A 17,374-nucleotide genomic window follows, 5' to 3' on the forward strand; every position below is an offset into this window, starting at 1 on the left:
TAAGTTATTTATTTGTATTTCTAGATATAAAATAGTCTTTCTTTGTGCTACTATAGATTTGTGACAAATTCCTGCGAATATATTATTGTTAAGTCTATTTTGCCTATGTTCTAATTCTTGTCGTTTTTCTATAATTATTTCATTAAGTTTTTGTCTATATTCGTTATTCTTGTTATTCATTGTATTTTTAAATATTGAATATATTTATATTCTATTTTAGATATATTATTTATTAATTGATCTAATTTTTCATTATCAATCTTTGTAATATTAAGTTGTTTATATTCCGGATATAATTTATTTAATTTTCTTCTTATTTTTCTTAATTTTCTACTCGTATGTTTCTTACCGTGTTTCTTATTATCCATAGCTCTGATATCATTTTTCGTAGCGGAACTCGTAGTTGAGGGATTCATGAAAGTGGTAGTGTGGTAGGTGGTAGTGTGGTGATCATTATCATCATGTTCATTAACATCTCCATCGTTATGATGACCCCGTTCATCTGTTTCTCCACCTTGATCATGATCCTGCTCATTAGTACCTCCATCTTCTTCTTCATCATCATCTTCTTCTTCTTCTTCATAATCTTCCTCAACAAACATTAGCTTATTATTCGAATAAACAAGTTGGAACGCGCTCATCAAAAATCTTCCTTCTCTAATATTCTCAATTTGATTGTTATAAGGGACTACAATAAGTTTCTTCCCTAGCAGCATTCCACATTAGACACAGTAAGTATCAGCTACGGTATTTCCATTTACTTGTCTGTGATATTTCTTTGCATCCACTTGTACATTAAACACGTTATGAAAGACCGCTGTAATCCCATAGTCATCTATGTAATCAATGAATTTATTGACAAATCCAATTCGGGTTTTGCATATAATACAATGGAAAAAATCCTCGTTTGGATATTCATCATAATAAACAAGAAACAGTCTTCCCATTGTATAAACAATAAGTTTGACAGAGAAAGAATGTGATAGAGATGGTTGATAATGAGAATTTGACTTTATAATAGAGTAGACATTTACTTCTGAAATGATGAGAGGATGTAAATTGATATAGAAAAATCACTTCTTGATAATGGAATCAAAGGAAGGATTTTTATAGTTGGTGTGAGGCGTTTTTACAAGATTATATTTGGAAATTTTGTAAATGACATTCCATGTTCATGTTCATTGAATTGCATTAGATTTGACCAGAAGTCAAAATTATACCAAATCTGTCAATATTAAAAATCTACCAAAAATATAATCTTAGTAAGAAAATCATTATCATAAAATACTAAATTATTAAAATTCTTAATTCAATATTTCCCAGTCAACGATTAAATACCTTAAAGTGGTTTCTCCTCTCTATACAATAATAGGTGAACTCAATTTCATATCTTGCAGACTATAATATTGGTCTTGATAGCTTAAGTTATTTTGACTCTCATTTTAATATAAGCTGATCATTTTATTAATTGATTTGTATTGATTGAATTATATAATTTCTTACTTTTTTTCAAAAAGAATAGTATATGAGATTGTTCTTCTATGCAGTTGTACATTTATATAAGTTATGATTTATACTTTTAAATCCAACGATACTACATCAAATTAATTTTAGTGATCATTAATTAGTAACTAGTTTTGATGCACGTGTGTTGCACGTGAATACCTAACTATGTACAACACTATTTTTAAAAATAACGTGAATATTATTTTAAAAAATAGTCACTCTTAGTATGTGCATATTGTTCCTTATCATAAAAATATAGAAGATATACTAAATAGGGTGTTTTAAGAAGAAGAAGAAGAATGAACTTTTTTTTTAAAATGTAGTCTAAAAATTTGAGGAAGCCTCTCTTTTTATAGTCAACAAAGGGTAGTATATGAAAAACTGTTTATTGTGCCTTATCAAAAAGCTGTCACAACCCTTCAGAAAAGTCACAACTCATCGGAAAAGTCATAACTCTTCGAAAAAGTTACAACTCTTCCGAAAAGTCGCAACTTTATAGAAAAGTCACAACTCTTAAAAAAGGTCACAACTCATTGCAAAAGTTATTACTCTTTTAAAATGTCACAACCCTTCAATGTCAAAAAGGTGTCTGTCTTTAATATAATATAGTATAATACACATAAATAAATATAATACAATATAAAATATAGAAGATATACTATATTTGGTGTTTTAAGTTAGGTATAATATAGATAGATTGTCACGATCCGAGCCTACACCCTGGACGTGGCCGGCACTTGAGAACCATTGATGGTCCCCAAGCAAACCCTCATTCTCGCTGGCTACAAGCGGAAGACTAACTCAAGCATACAAAAGCTTAAAACTGAAATAAATTCAATAAACTCGAATACTCAACCTTTTTAAAAGTTTGTACAATACTCAAAATAAAAGTAAATACAGAAACTCCTCAACTCTGTATATCTATGAAGCCTCTACTATTACATAAAGATATCGGGACAAGACCCACGACATCTCAAAACTACTAACTGTAATATAAAGGTAAAGTCCTCCGGAATATAAGAATGCTCACCAAAGCTGACTGGAATATCACATGACCTCAACGAAATGCCTGTTGATGATCCTAAATACATGTATCTGCATCATGAAACGATGCAGGCCAAATGGCTCAGTGCGTGAAAGGTACGAGCATGTAAGGAAAATTCTAAAGCACAACATAAGCTTGAACTTGATAAAAAGGAAACATACTTACTTCCTCTCAACTCACTCATGTTAAACTCAACTCAAGAATAAGAAACATAGTTCAACTCAATGATAAGATATTCAACTCAGTGAAATAAGGCTCAACTCAATAATAAGATACTCGACCCTTGGTAATCAACTATGGATACTCAACTCAATATAAAGCAATAATACACATGCAATATATGGAAAGCTTTTAAAACAGTAGAAAGCAACTCAGTGTATTGAAGAATACAATAACAACTCAATTTATATATAATAAAATATAATCTAACTCTGTGGGAGTTTGTCTAACCGACAACCATCACAATAAGCTATGTGATGATACAGCGTCTCGCCCACGCTACTAGAACTGTCCTATAACTTTGCGGGATGTAGAACGTCTCAACTAAGTGGATCCACTAGTCTATGCTAAAAGCATTAAGTAATCATCTAAAAAGTATTACCCCTTCTACCCATGTTGCCTACATGGTTTATGGGGGTTCTAAGTTGTTAGAACTCTCCCCTATATCGGTGCTCAATACTACTCCCAAAATATATCTAGCTCATATGTTTAAAAACATAACTCTTTTTGTGTTTTGAGATTATTACTCAAAAATCTTTTGGAAATTAATCTCAGTTTCCTCTCATCTTAAATGTAAAAACATTTACTCTTGGAAATACTTAGTTCCCATATATCATTTTAAAGAAAATGAACTCAGCTCTACTCTTCCTCAACTAAATGCTCAAGTCTTAAAAACAAGTTTTAAACCAATTTGTAAAAAGACTTCTTAAAATAAGGTTCATGTCGAATTATGGACGTGAACGACTGAATTCAAGGTTTTCAATACCATACAAAGAACACACTACTCGGACTCAACAACTCAGAACTCAAGAACTTCAATGATACTACTTATTTCAAGAATGCTCAACTGTAAGATCCGGCAATTTGAAATAACTATGAAGAGGCTTAGAATTGGAAATAGTCATTTTTTGGAAAGAATTCAAAAATCTGGAAATTTGGCTAAGTATGGGAAAAAAATGAGTTTTTGGCCAACTTTGAACAGCTATAACTCCTAGCTCAGGATGATTTAGGTGTAGTTCCAGTTATTTTTATGAAGCTCGTGGAATGATCTTTCCAACACCACCAAGTTTGCTCGATTCCGAGTTCGTATGAGTGAGTTATGCCCTTTGGAAGTTGGGCAGTTGGAAGGGAAGTCCGTCCGGAAATTTTAAGGGTATTTTGGTCTTTTCCCTAACCAATTCCTTTGGATATATTAAGGTGTTAGACTGATTTTAGATAATTTTTTCCCTTTTTAAAAGAGTGAGAGTGAGGGTTTGCCAGTAAAAAGGAGAAGAAGGGGAGAAAAAGAAAATCAAGCAAGGTTTCATCAAAGATCGTCGTGGATATCGTCGGGGGTGATCCCTACTAGGTATGTGAGTTCATAGTGTTGGGTTGGTTCTTTCCCCCACACTCCAAACTCGTTTAATTTCGAGAAAAGATTGATTGTGTTTGTTGAAGTTGTTGGTTGTGTTTGTGTTGAAGTTCTTGCTGATTTTGGGACATGTTTCCGATTGTGTTTGTGAGTTGAAATCTATTGTATGTTGAGGGGTTTATGATTCTAACTGTTTGGGGCTGGATCCATTGAAGTTAAGGAGGTTTAGAGTTGGAAAAAGAAAGAGAAAAGTCAAGTTTTCGGGGAAAAGGGCTAGGGCGTTGCGCCAGCCAGCGCACCCCAAAAGAGACTCTGAAGTCCAGCCCTTGGGGTGGCACGTCTCTCAGAGCGCCCAGCAGGCCCCTCTGAGGACTGAAGGCTGGCGCCCTGCGCCTCTCAGAGCGCCAAGGACGCCAAGTTTTCCCATTCATTCCCTACTTTTTCATACATGTTCCTTGGTAATGTACCAATGTTTTATAGTTGTTTTCAACACTCTAAGGTACATTTAAACCTCCCGAACTCATCCATAAACATAAGATCATTACCCTTGAATCCATAATCCAATTCGAGGAAAGTTTGGATCAAAGTCAAGTGAAGTTAGAGTCAATCTTAGAAGTTAAGAAGTAAGTCCAAGCAAGTCTTTAAAGTTGTTCAAGAGTCTTTATTGAACGTTTTAACTTCATTTTAAGGCTCAAGTTTCAAGTCAAGCAAAGAGTATAGAGTTTCAAGTTAAGTCAAGAGTATAAAGTTGAGTTCATTTCTCAAAAGTTATTAGGGAACTAAGTATTCCCAAAGAAGTTTTAAAGAAATGTTTTCACATTTAAACAAGATTGGAAACTGAGATTTCCAAAGAGCCTTCAGGATCGCTTTCTAAATGAAGCAAAAGAGGAAACTGAGATTTCCAAGATAGCCTTTGAGCTAAGTTTTGAGTAATTATCTCAAATCAGCAGGAAGAAAATGTTTTAAAAACATAAGAGCTAGTATATTTTTTTGGGAGTAGTATTGAGCACCGAGTTGGGGGAGCGTTCAAAGAACCCACAGCCCCCACAAAACCATGTAGCCATCATGGGTAGAAGAGGTTCATACTTTTTAGATGAATCCTTTCCAAATTAGACTAGTGGATCCATTAGGCAGTTCAGGTCCTATACATTTGGCCGGGTATAGGATGCTCTGGCAGCATGAGGTTGATCGATGTATCATCACTATAGCTCTTATGTGATGGTTGTCGGTTAGAGAAACTCCCACAAAAGTTATTTTATCTTTGTATACACACAAAGTCTATAGCATGTTTTAAACAGCCTTTCTTTAAATCGCACTTGTTTTAAATTGCCTTATATTGAAATAAGTCAGTCAAGTTGAGTTGAGTTGAGCCAGGTAAGCTTTTCTGTTTCTTCCAGATTTCCTACTAGCCTATGTTGCTTAGTTTTCCAGCTCGCATACTCGTACATTCAAAGTACTGATGCCAGTTGGCCTGCATCTTATGACGATGCAGACATAGGTACCCAGGATCAGCATCCAGCACGCTGTTGATCCATCTGAGCACTCTAGAGTCAGTGGTGAGCCTCTTTGCATCCGGAGGACTCGGTTATTTTTTTCTCTTAGTTTTGTTTTATTAGGATGTTGCGGGGTCTGTCCCAACATCCATTTTTGTGTTATAGAGGATTCATAGACAGTCAGTCAGTTAGTATTGAGTCTCTCATCTGTGTATGTATATAAATATTTTATTTTGAGACTCGAGTTGCCTTTATGGCCAGATTTAACCAGTTGAGTTATTTTATGTCCTTGCATTGCATGGAATTATTCTGTTGAGTTAGGTTTCCGCTGAGTTAAGAAAGCCAGGCCAAGGGTTCGCTTGGGGCCAGCAATAGTCTTCGAGTGTCGGCTACATCCAGGGTGTAGGCTCGGGGCGTGGCATCAACTCAGATGGTTCATGCGGAATTACGGGCATGAGCAACTCAACTCATGGACTTCATGATACTACTCATCTCAATAATGTTCAATGCATAGGGTTCATAAGTAATTATGGGCATTAACAAATCAACTCAAGGACTCCATGGGTACTAAGTAATAGTCCCATGATTAGAAATATAATCTCAAAAGGGATTAGGAACTCAATATTCAAAACTTAGAACTTGAAGATACTACTCCTCTTAAAGATACTCAAATTATGAAGTTCATGCGGAATTATGGGAATGAACAACTTGACTCGAGGGTCTACATACCAATATGGAACTCGTGTATACGACTCTTCTCATTCTCATACTTGCTTCCTCAAAACTCTATTTAAAACTCAAGTGTTGGCTATGAAAAACTTCTCAATATTTATAACTCAAAATAGGGTTCATGCTGAATTATAGACATGAACAAATCAACTCAAGGATCTCAATAAAAATATACAAACTCAATAATTAGGAATGGAATTTTAAAAATAAACATGAACTCAAGAACTCAAAATAAATTTATCTCAAGAATACTCAAATCTAGGGAAAACTCATAGATTACTCTTTTACTGATCTGAAATTAGATGTAGGGTGTGAGGACGAACTAGTCCAACACTATGATAGCATTACATACCTGAAAGAACAAGGTTCTTGAAGAATCTTGAAGAAGAACTTGATTAGAAGCCTTGAAACCCTAGCTTGAAGGTAAACGATCAAGAAAACCTTTGTTGAGATTACTCAAATCTAGGGAAAAATCATAGATTACACTTTTACTGATCTGAAAGTACATGTAGGGTGTGAGTACGAACTAGTCCAACACTATGATAGCCTTACATACCCGAAAGAACAAGGTTCTTGAAGAATCTTGAAGAAGAACTTGATTAGAATCTTTGAAACCCTAGCTTGAAGGTAAACGATCAAGAAAGCCTTTCTTGATATTCTTGAATTAGTTTTTTGAAATCTCTATGGCCAAGAATTATGATTTTCATTAGTGATTCATAATTATATGGAGGAATTTGAGTTGAAAAGAATGAAATTCTTGGAGAAACACTCACCTTGAAGAAAAATCTTGAAAATGATTGGAAAAATCTTGAAAAGGATTGAAAGAATCTTGAATGAAGTATTCTACATTGATTTTTCCTTAGGGTTTGAGATAGAAGAGAATGATGGATTAAAAGATGAAAATCTGACACTTTTATTAGTCAAGAAATTCGTTTAGGGTTTTCTTGGATGTAAAAAACAAAAACAACCCTTTTTAATGTTTTCCCATCGGCTAATTCGTAACAGCATTGTACAGGTTACTAAAATAGTTATAACTTTTTACTCAGAAATTGGATTGACGCAAAATTGGTGGCATTGGAAATTAGACTCAAATACCTTTAACTGGATAGGTTATGGTTCACATAACTCTTTATATTGTAAGAGATATGGTCTTTTAAAGTTGACCCAAGTAAAATCTTACATCAAAACTTATTCGATAAGAAAACTTCAGGAACACTTATCAAAAACTTAAATCCTTAAATTTCAAGAACGAAATTACACTGAATAAATCATGATTGGTGTGTGGGTGAACGAACCCAATACTATGGAAGCTTACATACCTCTTAGTGATTAAACCCATGGCGAAAATCCGCAACAAAACTCAAGAACCTCGACGAACGTCTTGATCCTTTCCTCTTTTCTCCTCTTTTCTCTTTTGAACTCGCAACTAAAACCCTAGGCGTATATTAGGATTATAAAACTGAACCTAATAGGATTAGACCCTTAAAACCTTACTAAAAATGAATTAAATATGATTTGGTAAAGAAAAGACCAAAATACCCCTTACTATTTTCGAGTAACTTTCCTTATTTGGACAGCCTGGCTTCAAAAGGACATATCTCACTCATCCGACCTCGAAACTTAGCAAACTCGGTGGCGTTGGAAAGATAATTCAAATACCTTTCATTTTCTATCTTGTATCCCACCTAAATCATCCTTTACTAATAGTTATGGTCGTTTGAAGTTAACCCAAACTCATAACTTAAGCATAACTTGAGCATAACTTGCAAAATTTCAGATTTTGCTATTTCCAATTTAGTTCTTTTTGGAACTCAAGGTGCTACATCTAGTGAACTTAACACTTAAGAAATTTTAAATTCCTCCGTAAAATCCTACTCACAACGAAGGATGGTTCGAGTCTTAGCTCAAAAAATTTCCGGGGTGTTACGTAGATAAAAAAAATGATAGATATAGATTGGTCTAATTTTAATTTGATTTGAAATTTTAAAAAATAAAGAAAAATTTTAATCTAAGGATCATATGTAGCATAAATAAAAATGTCTTTTAACTTTTGGTCTTCAAGATGTGCCCCCACCCCATGAAAAAAAAAATTCTATATTAAACTAAATAAAAATAAAAGTACTCTAAATAAATTGGAAACGAAAGACTACTTATTAAATGTAGTTTGGACTCTTCAAACAAGTATTTGATCAAATACTTTTTCTCCGACAGTTTTGGACTTTTCAAATTATGAACACCAAGCTGTAGTTTGTGCAACGGAAAATCACTGATCTTCTTGTCAAGTAGATGTTGTTGCAAAAGTATATTTTATGGCTATGAAAATGAGTACATATTAATTATCAAGATATTCTTCTCGTTTGAAGTTGAATTATTTCATTCTCCTTGTTGCATCAATTTTTGTTGATCTATCTAATTTACCCACAAAAAAATATTGTAATTGCATAATTGAACAACTCTCACAAACTCTCACAATGTTTCTTGTTTTATGAAGACGAAAACTTACAAAATTCGNTTAGCATAGACTAGTGGATCCACTTAGTAGTCAGGTTCTATACCTTCAGCAAGGTATAGGACGACCCTGGAAGCATGAGACAAAACGGTGTATCATCACAATAGCTCTTAAGTGATGGTTGTCGGTTAGAGACACTCCCATAGCAGTATTTTGTATTTTTATATACATTTCAGAGTTTATATTGTATCTTTGCATACACATAGAGTCTTATTGTATTTCTAAATACACAGAGTTGATATCCATGATTTAAAAGCTTTTTTTTATATTGCATTTATGTTATTGCTTTATATTGAAATGAGCTCAATTCAGTTCAGTTCAGTTGAGTTAAGACCAGGTCTGTTCTTTCAGTTCCTTTCAAGTTTATGTCTTGTTTAGTATTATCCTTGCATGCTCGTACATTCAATGTACTGATGTCATTTGGCCTGCATCTTTTTATGATGCAAATCCAGGTAACCACGATCAGCATCCAGCACTTCGTTGTCAGTTGAGCATTCAGAGTTATTGGTGAGCCTCCTTGCTTTCGGAGGATCCCCTTTATTGCTTTTAGTATTTAGTTCATTAGGATGTCATGGATCTTGTCCCGACATCCATTTCAGTTATTAGAGGTTTCATAGATAGACAGTCAGTTAGTTCATTTGTCTTTACCTTGTTTTTGGCATATGTTTTGAGACTTGAGTTTGCCTTATTAGTCAGTTGAATGTTCCTTTATAACATTCTAGTTTATTACGTAGACTTATCTTTGTTGAATAAAAGTCTTCCGCTGAGTAAGTAAGTCAGGCCAAGGTTCCCTTGGGGCCAGCAATGATTCTCGAGTGTCAATCCCGCCCAGGATATAGGCTCGGGGAGTGACAAATTAATTAGTACATAAGTAATTTGGAGAGATCAATAAAAACTTAGTGGTTAGACAAAGGTTATCTTTGGTACGCGTCAAATAAATCTTAGTTTGTAGTCATCTTGTCTGGAATTGATAAGAGCACAAATATCTTTCGTAATTCAACTTTTGTCTTGGAGATTTCTACTAAACTTTTTAGAATAAGTGTAATATATTGCTTACTAGTTAACTTTTTGTTCAAAAAAGTTATTAGTATTTAAGTAGCAGTAAATTTCATGAGGTACTATCATTACATTTTTAAAAATCTAGACAAAAGACTCTGATAACAGTTTGCTTGCAAGGTCATTGCCATTAAGACTATTAATCAAACAACTATAAGTTCAAGATTAATGTTTGATATTTTTTCCATATTTGTCATTTTTTTTAATGAAGTCTAATATTTCTAGGAGATAAATTGCACTATTTCTGTCTTTAAATGTTTTTCTTAATAAGCATGTATTGCCTCACAAATTCAGTTAATATAGAATAGTGGAAGTATTGACCGTAAAATGTATGCCAATAAATATGAGTCAAAGCCTATGATTGGAATATGTTATCAAATAATATAGAAATTATGGAAAATAATAAATTTGATCATTCTTTTGAGATATTAAATTTTTATGCTAAGAACAACTTGCTTAGTAAATATAAAAATTTAGTCTCACAAAACACACAGCTAAATAGTGAACACCTGTTCATTATAATACTTATATTGGCTAAGGTATCCAATCAAAAGAGATAGTACTTTCTTATAAAAAGTCACAAATATTTTTAAAAAAGGAGTCTGTATTTATATAACTTAAATATAATTCATAACTTGAAACAAAATAGTTTGCGAGCGATAAGTAAACTAATAAAAAGAGGTTCTAATAAGATGAAAGAAAAAGTACATCAATCATACAAAAGCAAATGCTAAGTAAGTAATCTTGATGTCTGGAATTAGCTATTATCTATATTGTATGATTAACCAGTTGATCAACATCTTCATTTCGTTTGTTGGAGCATCAATCTTGATCATTATCATCATGTTCATTAGCATCTCCATTGTTATGATGATCCTGCTCATTTGTTTCTCCACCTTGATCATGATCGTGCTCATTAGCACCTCCATCATCTTCTTCTTCATCTTCATCTTCTTCTTCTTCATCATCATCTTCGTCAACAAACATTAGCTTATTATTCCAATAAACAAGTTGGAACGCGCTCATCAAAAATCTTCCTTCTCTAATATTCTCAATTTGATTGTTATAAGGGACTACAATAAGTTTCTTCCCTAGCAGCATTCCACATTTGACACAGTAAGTATCAGCTATGGTATTTCCATTTACTTGTCTGTGATATTTCTCTGCATCCACTTGTACATTAAACACGTTATGAAAAACCGCTGTAATCCCATAGCCGTCTATGTAATCAATGAATTTATTGACAAATCCAATTCGGGTTTTGCATATAATACAATGGAAAAAATCCTCTTTCGGATGTTCATCATAATAAACAAGAAACACTCTTCCCATTGTATCAACAATATGTTTGACAGATAAAGAATGTGATAGAGATGGTTGATAATGAGAATTTGAATTTATAATAGAGTAGACATTTACTTCTGAAATGATGAGATCGAGGATGTAAATTGATATAGAAAAGTAACTTCTTGATCCTGGAATCAAAGGAACGATTTTATAGTTGGTGTGAGGCATTTTTACAAGATTATATTTGGAAATTTTGTAAATGACATTCCATGTTCATGTTCATTGAATTGCTTTAGATTTGACCAGAAGTCAAAATTATACCAAAGCTGTCATTCTTAGAAATCTACTAAAAATATAATCTTAGTAAGAAAATCATTATCATAAAATAGGTAAATAAATTATTAAAATTATTAATTCAATTTTATTAATTGGTTTGTATTGATTGAATTATATAAAGTCTCGGGGATTTCCACCAAATTTATATAGAGAGGAGAAACCACTTTAAGGTATTTAATCATTGACCGAGAAAAATTGAATAAAGAATTTTAATAATTTATTTACCTATTTTTATGATAATGATTTTCTTACTAAGATTATGATTTTGGTAGGTTTTTAAGATTGACAGATTTGATATAATTTTTACTTTTGGTCAAATCTAATGCAATTCAATAAACATGAACACGGAATGTCATTTACAAAATTTCCAAATATCATCTTGTAAAAACGCCTCACAACTATTTAGTGATCAGAATAATAATTGGTGTAGGCATTTTTAATAGATTACATTTAGAAATTTTGTAAATGACATTCCATGTTCATATTCATTGAATTGCATTAGATTTGACAAGAAGTCAATACTATACCAAATCTGTCAATCTTAAAAACCTACCAAAATCATAATCTTAGTAAGAAAATCATTATCATAAAAATAGGTAAATAAATTATTAAAATTCTTAATTCAATTTTTCCCGGTCAACGATTACATACCTTAAAGTGGTTTCTCCTCTCTATAGACATTAATAGGTTACCAACTCAATTTCATATCTTGTAGACTATAATAATGATCTTGATAACTTAAGTTATTTTGACTCTCATTTTAATTATAACTTGATCATTTTATTGATTTGTATTGATTGAATTATATAATTTCTTACTTTTTTCGAAAAGAATATTGTATGATATTGTTCTTCTATGCAATTGTATATTTATGTAAGTTATGATATAATATCAAATTAAATTTAGTGATCATTAATTAGTAATAAGTCTTTTTTATAACCAAAAGATATACTAACAAGCAATATGCAAAATTATAAGAATAAGAGTTTGTAACACGATTTTTGATAAATAAAAAATATGTTGATCATACATAAGAAAATAATAGATATATAGAAGGATCACATAAAAAAATGTTACTATTATATTTAATGATTGCGCAAAGCATAGGTAATTTTGACAAATCAAGAAAGGACAACAAATTTTTTCCTATATACCCTTATTTACACTTCTTGAAAATTGTAAAAGTGTATGTTGTTTCCCTCCAATTTATTTCACTTGAATTCAAATAAGTGGTTGTAATTTTGAAATGAAAAGTTGTCATAAGGGTAAAATTATAACTTCACTGTGCTAATCATTGTTGCCTTAATCTGTGTGTCATTTCTAAAGTGGACAACTAAAAAGGGACGGAGGGAGTATATAGAAGGATCACATAAAAAAAAGTTACTATTATATTTAATGATTGCGCAAAGCATAGGTAAATTAATTAGTACATAAGTAATTTTGGAGAGATCAATAAAAGCTTGGTGGTTAGACCAAGGTTATCTTTTGTACATGTCAAATAAATCTTAATTTGTAGTCATCTTGTTTGGAATACATGATGTGTGGATAGAGAGAAACTTGAGAATCTTTGAAAATAGATATAGAGATTGGGAGGGAATTTCAGAGAAATTACATATGTTTGTAATGTTAGAAGTCCTGATGAGTGTAACCACCTTTTGCATAGTTTAGTCTTTTGATCTTTTCTAGTTGGTAGTCATCGACTTAGTATGCTTGGACATTAGTCTTTTTTTGTTATACTTTTGAGATATCTAACATGTTGTATTATTTGGTTATGGTTCTTTGATTGAATCTACTTCGTGATTAATACAAGGATTAGTTACCAAAACAAAAAAAGCACTGATAATGATACTATGTCATATTATGTAGCGAGTATCGACTTTAGTAACTTGGACCTAGTAAAAAATAAATTTAAAAGATGTCGCTGACAATATTGTTCCCGAACCATCCATTGAACCAAACCCAACAGTTGCTTGAGCCTCATTTGGCTTTAAGATCTCAAATCATGAAACTCATCGATCAAAATTATATTTTATTCACAACCATGTTCAAATACTCAAGGTCAATGATTCAGATGCTCTAGTGGATCACTCCTTACTATTGCGTTTTAGATTTTGGTTGAAATATCATCTTAAAGCAGGTCAAACTTTTGGAATATTTTTTCAAAGGACATAAAAGAAGCTGAAATATAATCTCCAAACTAGAGGACATGAATAGAGAGAGAAATAGATAATGCAATTGAGGGATGGAAATTAAGGAACAAAGGAAGAACTTTTCATTTCATTTTATTTTTTACTAAGAAAAAGTTTCTGCATTTTCATCACTAAATAGTTCATATGTCTGAATCTAGATTAGCTATTATTTATATTGTATGATCAACTAGTTGATCAACATATTCATTTACTTTGTTGGAGCCTCAATCTTGATCATTATCATCATGTTCATTAACATCTCAATCGTTATGATGATCCTGTTCATCTGCCCCTCCACCTTGATCATGATCGTGCTCATTAGCACCTCCATCTTCTTCTTCTTCAACTTCAACAAACATTAGCTTATTATTCCAATAAACAAGTTTGAATGTGCTCATCAAAAATCTTCCTTCTCTAATATTCACATTTTGATCGTTATAAGGGNCTCTTCTTCTTCTTCTTCAACTTCAATAAACATTAGCTTATTATTCCAATAAACAAGTTTGAATGTGCTCATCAAAAATCTTCCTTCTCTAATATTCACATTTTGATCGTTATAAGGGACTACAATAAGTTTCATCCCTAGCAGCTTTCCACATTTGACACAGTAAGTATCAGCTACGATATTTCCATTTACCTGTCTATGATATTTCTCTGCATCCACTACCACATTAAACACGTTATGAAAAACCGTTGTAATCCCATAGTCGTCTATGTGATCAATGAATTTATTGACAAATTCAATTCGGGTTTTGCATATAATACAATGGAAAAAATCCTCTTTTGGATATTCATCATAATAAACAAGAAATAGTCTTCCCATTGTATCAGCAATATGTTTGATAGATAAAGAATGTGGTAGAGATGGTTGATAATGAGAATTTGAATTTATAATAGAATAGACATTTACTTCTGGAATGATAAGAGGATATAAATTGATATAGAAAAATCACTTCTTTTCATATCTTGTAGACTATAATATTGATCTTGATAGGTTAAGTTATTTTGACTCTCATTTTAATTTCATTTTATTAATTGGTTTGTATTGATGAATTATATAATTTCTTACTTTTTTCGAAAAGAATATTATGTGAGATTGTTCTTCTAACAATTGTACATTTATATAAGTTNCCATCCGAGCAACTCCCTCTCGTCAAAGGAAGGCTTTTTATAGTTGGTGCGAGGCGCTTTTACAAGACAATATTTGGAAATTTTGTAATGACATTCCATGTTCATTGAATTGCATTAGATTTGACCAGAAGTCAAAATTATACCAAATCTGTCAATATTAAAAATCTACCAAAAATATAATCTTAGAAAGAAAATCATTATCATAAAATAGGTAAATAAATTATTAAAATTCTTAATTCAACTTTTCCTGGTCAACGATTAAATACCTTAAAGGGGTTTCTCCTCACTATAGACATTAATAGGTTAACAACTCAATTTCATATCTTGTAGACTATAATATTGATCTTGATAGGTTAAGTTATTTTGAGTCTCATTTTAATTTCATTTTATTAATTGGTTTGTATTGATTGAATTATATAATTTCTTACTTTTTTCGAAAAGAATATTATGTGAGATTGTTCTTCCATACAATAGTACATTTATATAAGTTATGATATATACTTTTAAATCTAACGATACTACATCAAATTAAATTTAGTGATCATTAATTAGTAATATGTCTTATTTTTAACCAAAAGATATACTAACAAGCAATATACAAAATTATAAGAATAAGAGTTTGTAACACGACTTTTGATAAATAGAAAATGTGTTGATCATACATAAGAAAACAATAAATTTATAAAAGGATTACATATAAAAGATATTATTATTTTTAATGATCGCGCAAATAGGAGGAAAATTAACTAGTACATAAGTAATTTTGGAGAGATCAATAAAAGCTTAGTGGCTAGACAAAGGTTATCTTTGGTACACGTCAAATAAATCTTAGTTTGTAGTGATCTTGTTTTGAATTGATAAGAGCACAAATCTCTTTAGCTATTCAACTTTTGTCTGAGGGATTTCCACTAAATTTTTTAGAATAAGTATAATATATGCTTACTAGTTAACTTTTTTGTTCAAAAAAGTTATTAGTATTTAATTACCGGTAAATTTCATTTGATGCACTATCATTACATTTTTAAAAACCTAGAAACAAGTCTCTCATAACAGTTTGCTGCCTGAAAACCATTTGAACATTGAAAATATAAATTTAGTTTCACAAAGCTCACAGCTAAATAGTGAACTCCTCTTCACTATATTCCTTATATTGGCTATGGTATGTGTTAGATCGAGAAAGATTTTTATAATTGACAAATAGAGGAACAAATGAAAGGAACCGGTTGGGCGACATGTTCCTTTCAGACCGAATTCGACTGGGATAAGGAGAACGTCAACCAAGCGAATTAGAAGTTATAAAGCAGTGGATGGATTACTTTTTCGACAAGCAACCAGTACAGAAAGTTTCCTTTTTATAAAGGAGTCCTACAAGGAAAAGGGAGTGCATAATAAGTCAAAGTGTAAACATAGGTATAAATCCTAAGAGAAGTAGGAAGCATGAATAAAGAAGGAAATAAGGGACGTAAATAAAGAGTTCAAGAAGGAAATAAGGGACGTAAATAAAGAGTTCAAGAAGGAAATAAATCAAAGTGAAGTCAAGAAAGAAAATTGAAGACAAGTTCGAGTTGAACAAGGAGTTGAGGATGCAACAAAGTCAACTTCGAATTGAACAAGACTTTGAGGAGGTTTAATCTATAAATAGGGCAATAACTTCTTCGAAGAAGTTTGCGCACTTACATAGAGAGAAGATCAAAACACAATCAAGAGTTTGAGAGAGTTTTGAGATTTACTTGGGGAGTGTTGCGAGTTAGTGAGGAAAAAGTTGTAAGATTGTAGTTAAGAGTTTTGATTACAATCAAGTGTGTGTAGGATTCGTCTAACAAGTTTGAGAAACTTGACGGACGGCAGAAGACTTAAACCTAGGGGTTTTTGTCTTGGGTAGCTAGGAATTAGATTTTATAATTTCTTAGCTAGGGATTAGAGTTTATAATTCCTTAGATTACCTAGGTGTGTAATCTTTGTGTTGTTTGGAGTTGAGATAAATAATACAAAGTTGTGAACTAATTATTATTTTACGAAATTATTTACTAGAACTCACAAAAAGCAAAAAACAAGTAGTTAGTATGTGTTCCTTTACAGAATAAAGGGGGCCATAATTCCAACAATTGGTATTAGAGCAGGTTATCTTATTCAAGAGTCTAATAACTCAAGATAAATATCACTATGAATTCTACACCCCCTCTCGGGCATGGTCAAGGGCAACACATCAACAGACCGCCATTATTTAATGGACAATACTACTCTTGGTGGAAGACAAGGATGGAGGATTTCATCCAAGCCGAAACTATGAACTATGGGTTAGAATTAATCCCTACCGTTAAGGATAATGAAGGAAACGATGTTCCAAAACCTAAAGAAAAATATGGAGAAGCTAACTACAAGATGCTGGGAAAAAATGCAAAGGTCAAATGCATACTTGTATGTGGACTGATGAGTTTAATCGCATCTCAAGTTGTACCTCCGCGAAACAAATATGGGATACTCTACAGAATGCTCATGAAGGTACAACTCAAGTTTGAAAAT

The 17,374-nt window shown here is 32.0% G+C and overlaps 1 protein-coding gene and 2 pseudogenes across 1 annotated transcript; all 3 read right to left on the reverse strand.

The window, feature by feature from the left end:
* The window catches only part of LOC125852867 (uncharacterized), a 14,617-nt pseudogene extending 11,882 nt beyond the window's left edge, over positions 1-2,735 (reverse strand).
* Positions 2,736-10,730: 7,995 nt separating this feature from the next.
* On the reverse strand, positions 10,731-11,423 carry LOC125852868 (uncharacterized). The gene has a single exon (XM_049532549.1). The coding sequence runs from the start codon at positions 11,421-11,423 to the stop codon at positions 10,731-10,733; it is 693 nt and encodes a 230-aa protein (XP_049388506.1).
* Positions 11,424-13,944: 2,521 nt separating this feature from the next.
* LOC125852869 (protein yippee-like At3g11230) lies at positions 13,945-17,072 on the reverse strand (annotated as a pseudogene).
* Between the last annotated feature and the right edge of the window lie 302 nt (positions 17,073-17,374).

This window comes from Solanum stenotomum, unplaced genomic scaffold (genome assembly GCF_019186545.1).
Source record: "Solanum stenotomum isolate F172 unplaced genomic scaffold, ASM1918654v1 scaffold6331, whole genome shotgun sequence".
Lineage (NCBI taxonomy): Eukaryota > Viridiplantae > Streptophyta > Magnoliopsida > Solanales > Solanaceae > Solanum > Solanum stenotomum.

Bases quoted from the DNA above. Each gene is read 5' to 3' on its own strand.
- LOC125852868 (XM_049532549.1), bottom strand. From the start codon at position 11,423: ATGCCTCACACCAACTATAAAATCGTTCCTTTGATTCCAGGATCAAGA.